The sequence below is a fragment of the Rattus rattus genome, chromosome 7 (genome assembly GCF_011064425.1).
Source record: "Rattus rattus isolate New Zealand chromosome 7, Rrattus_CSIRO_v1, whole genome shotgun sequence".
In the NCBI taxonomy this organism is placed as follows: domain Eukaryota; kingdom Metazoa; phylum Chordata; class Mammalia; order Rodentia; family Muridae; genus Rattus; species Rattus rattus.
Window position 1 is genome coordinate 121809477 of NC_046160.1, and position 11520 is coordinate 121820996.

Sequence of the window (11520 nt, forward strand, 5' to 3'; positions counted from 1 at the left end):
GAATTCTGGGTATAACTTTAGGATTATTGTTGGGCTGTGTGTATTATATTTACTGAAGATCTTAGCAGCAGTGTGTCTTCCTGTACATCAGGAGTCTGGTGCCAGAGTTTTGGACAACAGCTGTTTTTTCCTACTCTAATGTAGATTTACAATGCTTGGTGTGTGTTGTATGCCCCCTGTTGGTTTATAGTTGCTCTACAATGAGGTTTATATCTGGCCTTACACTGAAGACTCCACACTGTGTCTTGCACAGTAATATGTGGCTGTGTCCTCAGTAGTTATAGAGGTCAACTGCAGGAAGAACTGATTCTTGGATGTGTCTCTCGTAATGGAGATTCGACTTTTGAGAGACGGGTTGTAGTTAGTGCTGCCTGCACTGTTTATATATCCCATCCACTCCAGTTTATTTCCTGGGAACTTCCGGATCCAGTTCCATCCATAACCAGTGATGGAGTAACCAGTGACAGAACAGGTGAGGGAGAGTGACTGTGAGGGTTTCACAAGGCCAGGTCCTGACTCCTGCAGCTGTATCTCAGACAGGATACCTTCAGACGATAAGAGTCAATTCTGTTAATCATATAATTAAAAAAGAAAACCCTCATGAACACTTGTATGAATTGGCAACACTCACCAGGAAGGGCTGTCAACAGGTACAGAAGACCCAATGTTCTCATCTTTTAGGCTACACCCTCTTTGCTTCAGAGATCAGCCTCCAGTGAGAGATATGTAAGGTAGCCCAGTCCAAAAAGGTATTTAACTTAGAGATAGAAGATGCATTTGCATGTGGGAGCCAGCCTTGTCTTCATAATTGGAAAAGGTGTCTACTGAATGCAGATGGTTATGAAAATAAGGCAATCACTGTCTCTGGCTTCCTATAATATGAGTTTGGAATTACACTGCATGAGGACTGTAGGAATCACAGGAAACATATTTATATAGAGATGATTTCACCCTTCCTATTCTAGAACAACCTCCACACAGACACATTTCTGATCCTGTGTTTTTACTGTCTTAAGTTGTCTCAAGTCAGTACCAACCTTCCTATCATACTTGGATTCCTGACTTCTTGCTTCCTTATTTGTAAGTCTACACTGTTCCTAGTTTTCTTCTCTCTTCCTCCCCATACTATGTATCTTTCCTAGAACTTGTACCCTCTCTTCTGTCATTGCCCAGATGATATGGTATTTTTATGATACAGAGTCCATAGCGTTATTCACAGTAGTGATATAGGCAGATCACATTACATTTGTAATTTTACTTTTCGGGAGATCTTCCATAGAAAATTCCATAGGAACTACAACAGGTTCAACCAAGCATGCATTATATTTCTACTTTCAACATTTACTCATCAACAATTCTCTCACTTGAGTGTTTAATAAATGTTATTGTTTGGATTAAATGAAACTTCAGTGTACATTATTAGTACACTTTCCTGATAGATCAACACATTGAAAACATACTTAATATTCATTTCTTTTATGCTTCTGTTCCAATACTCAAAGAATCTGCAAAAATTTCAAAGTATCTCTGTTATCTGACTGTTGAAACCATCTCTTTATTCTTGGTTTTTCAAAGCTGAGGGGAGAATTCTGTGTGTTGTGCAGACAAACCAGTGAATGACACACTGTCAGTTTTTTCTATCTAATCTAACTCTACATCATGTATGGAATGTTCTCTCTGTCTGATCAAATACATTCCTTCAGCTCACAATTGTACCTGGAGAATTTTCAATGCTATGCCATCGTCTTGAGGGTCAGATCAGCAAAGAAGCAAATTTAAATACATCAAAATGACTTTGTGTTATAGGAAGGGTTGGGATCTTCCTGATCATTGGGTGCCCCTTTAAAATGTCAAGTCAGTAGAATTCTGATAAGATATCTGGCTTTGGAATGTTTACAGTCTCATGAAGCTTCTATGGTTAACAATAATGGACTGCTAGTGCACTTCAGAAAGATAATCTCTGGTTGTTGGGTCTAGTTATAAAGATCCTGAAACAATAGATTTTTTTAATCCTCATCCATAGACTTCCATACTATATCACAGTGTGCATGAACTTCTCCCTACAAAATGAGATATGACAGAATATTAAAATGGGCAAGGAGGAGTAAGATTACCTGCAGGATCGAAACTCCAATACACACAATAAATCACCCACCTTCACAGTGCTCCCTAAGGATGAGAGATCCTATCCCTGTCCACAGTGGAAGGTATGCCCTTTTCACAAAACAATGAAACTATTTACTGTTATGTCATTAAACAGCATAAACAGATTTTATGCCGAAGAACTCCTTTAATGAACTTTACTCTAATGTCCCTATGAGGCTCCACAGATAGTGAAGACAATCAAAGATACTATGAAATCTATGAGGAAATTGACATTTTTACTTATACATATGTTCAAAGGAACATTCCTGATATTTGTGATTATTTCCTTAATTTCAGCAGCAAAGCAAAATTTTAACAATCACCTTTCAGACCCTTCTAGATATGTGTTTATATTCCTAACAATACTTGGGACATATGTTGCCTACATTTCTTCTAATTTATATTTCTTCAGTTGTTCCTTGGTTATGCTGCAATGTTGCAATAAGAACACCTGTTTAATCACATAACAAAAGGTGTGAAAACCGCATGAGTCAGGAGTGAAAGATGCATTCCCTGCACCCCAGCAGGTAAGCTATTGCATGCAGCACCAGACTGTAAGAACAAGTCTCTCCTATTGAAGCCCATATCAAAACTGACCACTGAAGAGACAAAAGTGTACATCCTTGTCAAAAACAAACCCCTTTCAATACGTGAGGCTCTGTAGTTTTAAAGCGTACAGGGTGAATACCCCCCTCCTATACAGTTGACGAATCTCTACCTCAAAGGAAGACAGAATACAACTGAGCTGGTTATGGAATTTCACATTGGATATAGTATATTCAGTAATACTATCTCCAAACAAATATTCTAAGCATATTATACCATGGCATGTATTTTTCAGTCCTTTTCTAAAGGTCTCATAATGCACGTGAGCCAGGATTCTGTCAGGTGTTTCTGGAATCCATGGCATAGATTTCAATCATCTGAGAAATTTCATAACCCCTCCCCCTACTTCATTTGTTTTAAAACTAAATGTTGGTTTCATGTATCCACAGGATAAGATCCTGACACCCTCACTGGAGGCACATCAGCCTTGCTAATGCTCTGCATTTTCTTCTATGCATAATGCATTCTGTATTCAAATTTGTCATTCAAAATTAATGATGTTTATTTGAAAACACTCAGAGGGTTGTTTTTGTTTTTGTTGTTTTGTTTTGTTTTGTTTGTTTGCTTGATTTTGGTTTTTTAGTGTTTTGTTTTTTGGTTTTTTTTTTTTTTTTTTTGTCGTTGTTGTTGTTGTTTTTTTGTTTTGTTTTGGCATTCACTTTCCTTTTCCCCTTCTTTTGACCTGTAGTTCCCTGTGTGCCACCGCCCCCTGCTGGTGATGAGCACCTCTGTGAGAGGTTTCTGCTTGTAACTCGGTTTCCTCACTGTGTTTCTTATACAGTAATATGTCAGTGTCCTCAAGTCTCATTTCTCAGACTGGTCATTTTTAGATAAGGTAAGTTCTTAGAATTGACACTGGAGATAGCAAATCTGCCCTTCACAGACTCTGCATCATCTTTTGTGTTCCCATCATATTTTGTATCTGCTAACACTCTAGCCCCTTCCCTGGCACTTGGCAAACCAACTCCTTAGTGAGTAGTTTGTGTACAGTGCTAATCACTGAATGGGAAAACCCGGTTGGAATCCAGGACTCAGCTCTTCTACTGCAAGAGAAGCTCAGCACTGTGAAGGCTTTGTTTAGTAGTAGAATTCCCCATTTGCATCTCTTCTTGCTATGTAGCAAGCTCTGTAGTAAAATCTGTGAGAAGACAGTGCTCAGAAAAGATGCAAGTTTATTTTGAACCTTGGCAATCATGATTTTTATATGTATTTATGTTATTTCTTTTTTAAAGTATGAAGTTAAATAGCATAACATACTGTCACATTTCCCCATAAAACTAGGTCTGGTGTATCATTCCCTGTATCTGGATTTGTGTCCCTCCATGTTGTCTACAGCTTATCTCTAAGACAGCACTTGGTCGGGAACAGACTTGTCTGTGCAAGTTATAAAATGCCCCTTAATGTGATGGGAAAATGTTTGATTTTGTTTCACTTTATTTCATGAAAATATGAAGCAAATGTAGTTGACACCAGATGACTGCATATTTATTGTCTCACATTCTAAATCACCCATACACATGAAACATTGTGTAATTTACACCTAGTCATGAATGTCACAATATATTTTATCATGAACATAGCCACAAGACATGAGGTTAAATCTCTTTCTGACTATAAATTTAATGGGTCTGGTATTGAGACACATTGATTCTCTTCTATGCCTTTGTGATTCACATCTCTGTCTTTATAAAAATTGCCTTTGTTCTTTCAATTGCTTTCAGATCAGTATTATCGTACTGTTTTAGTCATTTATGTAATGTAAACATAATTCCCAGTACTAGGAAGGGTACTTCTGGTGGAAAGAATCAAAACAATGCACATACATCAACATAGTGTAATATTTTCTTTTATATCTCACGGCAATCTGCCCACTGACAACCAATTATAAATGTAGAGCAACAGAAAGCTTCTCAGTTTATGACATGGGATACTTTCAAGATTCCAAATAAGTACTAGGGCTAGAAGAGCCCTGGATTGTCTCTGAGATGCTCACAACATTGTGCAGATACACAGCACAGGAAGAGCGCCAGGACACACATATCCTGAAGAAGGCTTCCATGAGAAAGACATGACAGCTTCATAATCAGGACTGCACTTTGTACTTTAGAGTCTTTTTTTCTGCATGGAGTTAGCTTCTGAGGAAGAAAGAATGGATCTGAAGACAGTAGTGAAACTATTTGAGAAAAAAAAGGCAGTTTGTTTTCTACTTGAGAAATTCTGTTTGTGACTTCAAAATGTTTACATCATTCTCAGAGTTCCCTAAGTCTATTTCCTATTGTTGGTTATATAATGATCTTCAATTGCCCCAACTAACATAGTTTCTGCTTGGTACCATGCTTTCCTGTCATGCTATAGCCCTCTGGTTCTATAAATCAATTTGAACATTTTGTTTGATAAGTTGCCTTGGAAAATTGTGTTTTATAAAAGCAACAGAAAAAGTAATTAAGACAAGATTTTTCTATAACTTCACATTTCAGAAGTCAGGAAAATATATTGTCTCATTCAGTTAAGTAGGGTATATATCATATGAAGATTTATCTTCCAGAGAGCATATATTCTTATTTTTTGATTATTTGTTTTGAAAAAAATTAATTTCTTATTCTGTAAACTTTTTTTTACATTATCCCCCTCCTGATCAGCCCATGGACTGCTCCTCATCTCACACCTCTTCTCACCCATCTCAAAGAGGAACTACTGATATCCCCACCCAGCCCCCAGGCTTCTCCGCACTCTGGGGCCTCAAGTCTTTGGAGGGCTAGATGCATCTTCTCTCACTGATTCCAGACCACACAGTTTTCTGTTGTACCTGTGTTGAGGAAGCTCAGATCAGCTGGTGTATGCTGCCTAGGTGCTGGCCAAGTACCTGAGAAATCTGGGGAGCTCTTCTTAAAACCCAGATTGGAGTTAAGACTTCTTGTCTTCCTATGTGTTTGCCGTGCTCCATAGCTTGTGGCAGATTTCCCCTAATTTAGCCACAGGGGTCTGTCCATGTGTTAGATGTAGATACCTGCATCTGTCTCAGTCAGATTATTTTGGGTTCTCAGAGGGCAGCCATGCTAGGCTCCTGTCTGTGAGCACAACACAGCATCATTTATAATGTCAGACCTTGTAGCCTTGCCTTGAGATGGATTCTCAGTTGGATCTGTCAATGGACCTCCTTTCTCTCAAGCTCATCTCTATTTTTGTCTCTCCAGTTCTTTTAACAAAGGAACATTTCTGCATTAGAGTGGGCTGGCATGAGGAGCCTGCTAGATTGTGTGCCATTGAAGATCTCTGGGGGGTAATTTAAGGAATTTTAGTGGGCTATGTGAATTGTATTACCTGAAGATCTTTGTACCAGTGTGTCTTCCTGTACAGGAGGACACTTGTGCCAGAGTTTTGTGCAAGAACTTTTATTTTTCCAACTTTAAGTAGATTTCCTGTGTTTGGTGTGGGCTGCTTGTGCCCTGTTGGTACTGAAGTCCTCTGCAGACATGTGTATGTCTGTGCTCACACAGAAGACACCACATTGTGTCTCTTGCACAGTAATAAGTGTCTGTGTCCTCAATAGTCACAGAGTTCAATTGTAGGAAAAACTGGTTCTTAGATGTTAGAGATTCGACTTTTGAAGATGGGTTTTAGCTAATGCTGCCATCATAGCTTATGTACCCCACCCATTTCAGTTTATTTCCTGGAATCTGCTGGATCTAATCCCAGTACCTATTGCTTATAGAGCAGCCAGTGACAGAGCAGGTGAGGAACAGTGACTGTGAGGGATTCACCAGGATATATCCTGATTCCTGAAGCTGCACCTGGGACAGGATTCCTTCAGGCAAGAAGAGTCAATTCTGTCAATCACGAATTTGAAAATCCCTTCATGGACACACATGTGTGAAATAGCAGCACTCACTAGGAAGGACTGCCAGCAGGTACAGAGGACTCAACATTCTCATCCTTTAGGTTACACCCTGTTTGTTTCTTCAGAGGTCAACATCCAGTGAGAGATGAGCTCCTATAGTCCAGGAGGAGATTTAACTTAGAGCTAGAATAAGCATTTGCATATAGGGAGACAGCTTGGCCTTCATTTTGAGGGAGGGTGAATATTAAATGTACTGGGTTATTAAAATAAGACCATCACTGTCTCTGGCTTCGTATAAGGTGAATCTAGTTAAGATAGCACTAAGGCTAGAAATCACAGGGAACACCACTAGACATGATCCCACCTTCCATTCCTAAACCAACCTTCTCACAGATTCTCTTCTGATTCTGTTATTTTAAGGTTTCAAGTCAGTGCCAATGATATTTTCTGCATTTGAGTTCCTGACTTGTGATGTTCTTATAAGTAAGTCCACAACTGTCCCTAGGAGTATGGAGCTATGGGAAATTTTAGATGGTTTATTTGTTCTTGATTTAGCTTCAGTACCTGGTATCTGTCTAGAAAATTGCCCATTTACTTCAGATTTTTCAGTTTGGTTGAATTTAGGTTTTTGTAGAAGGACCTGAAGTATTTTTTAAATTTCTTCAGAATCTGTTTTTATGTCTACTTTCATTTCTGATTTTGTTAATTTGGATACACTCTCTGTGACCTCTGGTTAGTCTGGCTAAGTGTTTATCTATCTTGTTGATTTTCTCATAGAACCAGCTCCTGGTTTTGCTGATTCTTTGTATAGTCCTTTTCGTTTCTACTTAGTTGATTCCAGCCCTGAGTTTGATTATTTCCTGTCTTCTATTCCTCTTGGGTTTATTTATTTCTTTTTCTTCTAGAGATTTTAGGTGTGCTATCAAGCTGCTGACATATGCTCTCTCTTGTTTCTTTGCAGGCATTCCGAACTCTGAGTTTTCCTTTTAGTATCGCTTTCAATGTGTCCCATAAGTTTGGGAATGTTGTATCTTCATTTTCATTAAATTCTTAGAAGTCTTTAATTTATTTCTTTATTTCTTCCTTGACCAAGTTGTCATTGAGTAGAACATTGTTCAACTTCCATGTATACGTGGGCTTTATGTCATTATTGTTGTTATTGAACACTAGTCTTAGTGTGTGGTGATCTGACAGGATGCATGCAATAATTTCTATTTTCCTGTATCTGTTGAGGGCTGTTTTGTGACTGATTTAATGGTTAGTTTTGAGAAGGTACCATGAGGTGCTGAGAAGAAGGTATATCCATTTGTTTTAGGATAGATTGTTGTATTTTTCTATTAATATCTGATTAATCCATTTGGTTCACAATTCTGTTTCTCTCGGTCTCTGTTTAATTTCTGTTTCCATGATCTGTCCATTGATGAGAGTGGGGTGTTGAAATCTCCTACTATTTTCCTGTGAGGTGCAATGTGTGCTTTGAGCTTTTGTAAGGTCTCTTTTATGAATGGAGGTGCCCTTGCTTTTGGAGCATATCTATTTAGGATTGAGAAGTCATCTTGGATTTTTCCTTTGAAGAATGTGAAATGTCCTTTCTTATCTTTTTAAAGACTTTTGGTTGAAAGTCAATTTTATTTGGTATTAGAATGGCAACTCCAGCTTGTTTCATTAGGCCATTTGCTTGGAAGTTTGTTTTCCAGCAATTTCCTCTAAGGTAGTGTCTGTCTTTGTCTCTCAGGTACACCAAAATGCTGGTTCCTCTTTACATATCAAATGTATGTCTTTTTATTGGGGAATTTATTCCATTGATGTTGAGCATTATTAAGGAATAGTGACTGTTGCTTCCTGTTATTTTCATTTTTAGAGGTGGAATTATGTTTTGTGTCTTTGTTTTGGTTTTATTGCAAGGGAATTATAGTCTTGCCTTCTGTATAGTGTAGTTTTTTCCTTGTGTTGGAGTTTTCCATCTATTATCCTTAATATGGCTGGATTGTAAAAAGATATTGTGTAAATTTGGTTGTGTCATGGAATATTTTGGTTTTTCCATCTACATTAATAGAGAGTTTTGCTGGATACAGTAACATGGGCTGGCATTTGTGTTCTCTTACGGTCTGTATGACATCTGTCCAGTATCTTCTGGCTTTCACAGTCTCTGGTGAGAAATCTGGTGTATTTCTTAGAGGTCTGACTTTATATGTCACTTGTCCTTTTCCCCTTACTGCTTTTAATATTCTTTCTTTGCTTTGTATACTTGGTGTTTTAACTATTATGTGAATTTCTCTTCTGGTCCAGTGTATTTGGAGTTCTGTAGTCTCCTTGAATGTTTATGGGCATCTCTTTCTTTAGGTTATGGAAGTTTTCTTCTATAATTTTGTTGAATGTATTTACTGGCCCTTTAACTTGGCAATCTTTACGTTCATCTATTCCTTTTTTTCCTTAGGTTTGATCTTCTCTTTGTGTCCTCTATTTCCTGTATGTTTTGTGCTAGGAGCTTTTTGCATTTTACATTAGCTTTGACAGTTGTGTCATTGTTTTCTATGGTATCTTTGGCTCCTGAGATTCTCTCTTCTATCCCTTGTATTTTGTTGGTGATGCTTGTATTTATAGATCCTTGTCTCTCCCTTAGGTTTTTTTTATATCCAGGGTTGTCTCCTTTTGTGCTTTCTTTATTGTTTCTATCTCCATTTTTGAATCCTGTATGGTTTTGTTCAATTACTTCACATGTTTTTGGTGCTTTCCTTTTATTCTTTTAGGGATTTTTGTGTTTGTTCTCTAAGGGCTTCTACTTGTTTACTTGTGTTCTCCTGCATTTCTTTAAGGGAGTTTCTTATGTCCTTAAAGTCCTCCATCATTATCAAAAATGTCATTTTAAACCTAAATCTTGCTTTTCCAGCATGTTTGGATATCTGATATTTTCTTTGGTGGGTGAACTCAGCTCTGATGATGCAAAGTAGTCCTGGTTTCTGTTGCTTAGTTGCCTGGGCTTGCCTCTAGCCATTATGTTGTCTCTGGTCTTTGCTTGTCTTGCTGTTTCTGAGAGTGACTTGACCCCCCTGTAGGCCTCTTTGTCAGCACTCTTGTAGAACTCTTTTCTTGTTTCCTTTCAGCCCTTTCTGAGAACAGGTTCTCTGATTTCAGGTGTGTAGGTACTCCTGGAGACTGTCTTTCAGCTCTACATATGGACAGGAATCAATAGTTCCTTTCTCTAATTGCCGCTAGGACCTTTTACCCAGGGAGCACAGTTGGCAGTAGGTGATTCCCTCTGGGGTCTGGAATGTGGGCAGGGGGTAGTCTCCTCTATTTAAGTAAGTGTATATCTTCATGTCTATATGTAGAGATATATGTATGTGTACACACACACATATATTTATATGACATAAATATTTATATATGGTAGGATGTCTTTTGAGGGAGGTATTTAAGTAAACAATCTTAGGTGTCCAATCATTAATTAAAGAACTCACAGTTAGCAATGTATCCCATGTGGATGGTCATAGAACTTTGGAGATAAATCTTCAGTCTGAGTCTTTAACCATGCTACAATGTATCCTCTCCTAGTCTCCATTCTACTTAAGGATATGAGTCTTCCAAAGTAGCTTTATCCTAATTTTTAAGATTAAAAACTTTGAGATGTCATCCATTCCTCCTTTAAATAACTTTGTTGCTTCATAATTTTTCAATTGGGATTTTTTCCACTATGATAGCAACTGTGTTTGTGATGACAAAGTGTGGCATTTCTATTTCTGTGAAATTCCCAGGAGAGTGACTAACATCCAAGAGTATATCAAAAATGACCTGTTGCCACATCTGCTTTGGATCTTTTAGGGAAAACATTACAACTCATTAGGGAATGAGGGTTTTATTTGGTCAACAGTGTTGCATCTGGTACAGTTAGAGGAGGAAATCCTGATGAAGTATGAAGTCCACTATGAGGGCAAATATGTTTTTGGTATCTAAATGTTCCTGTACATTGTGCCATTTCTATTTCTAGGACAGCCCCAAGAGATTTACTTAAATTCAAGAGTATATAGGTAGTGATCTCTAGTCACATCTTGTTTTTAGCCTAGCAGAGACTTGATGGGCCTGGGTGGTTAGATACCCTTGGTGGGATCCACCCTCTCAGAGGACAGGAGGGTCCATGGGGTGGGATTTCGTGTGTCTGTGTGCGTGTGTCGGGAGGTTGTCCAAGAGAGCAGCCTCAAATTGTAAACTGGAAAAAGGAAGATTAAGAAGTCCTGAATTTGAAAGGAAATGAACTATCAATAAGAGAGAGAGATATCATTGGGAATACTGTTGTGTATAGTATTCAAGTAAGAAAAAGCTCAAAAGCATTTTTTAATGCTTAACTGTATCAGTTACTGTGAAAAATGGAAAAATAATTATCATACACTAGTATAGAAGGACGGTGTCAGGATATATTTTTAGGAAACAAGCTGATAGTCAAAGGAATATTTAATTTATTAGAACAGAGCCCAAATCAAGAAGCTTAACACTGTACCTGTAGAGTGTCACCTGAGTCAACATGTCAAACAAAGCATTGAATATGTGTGACAAGAGTGTATTCATTCTCTTACAGTTTACTCCACAATTTTTCATTTTATGATTCTCTATATATTGCTCTGAATTTTCTGTGATCACAGGTTAAAAATATCTCTTGGTTTTGCATAAAATAATCATGAAGGAAACCTCAACTCAGATCTAATTCTTTCCTGAGTGGTCTGTGTTCAGTGTGTACTGAATGGGAGTTCCTGAGAATCCATTGCTTTCATCCTCTGTCAGAGGTATAAGATCAGGACTGGTCTGGTTTTCATGAACATAGGGAGGCCTCTGAATTTCCCATTTCTGCATTATACGCTGTTAATTGAATTCATTATTCATATGAATGTAGAGTACAGTTAAATAAACAAAACTATGAACTGGTAAAGATTTTAAGA

At 37.9% G+C, this 11520-nt stretch overlaps 1 gene segment (V, D, J or C); it reads right to left on the reverse strand.

The window, feature by feature from the left end:
- Window positions 1–219: 219 nt before the first annotated feature.
- Window positions 220–674, reverse strand: LOC116906233. The segment is given in 2 exon segments: window positions 220–545; window positions 632–674. Coding segments are annotated over 2 exon segments (369 nt in total).
- Window positions 675–11520: the final 10846 nt, after the last annotated feature.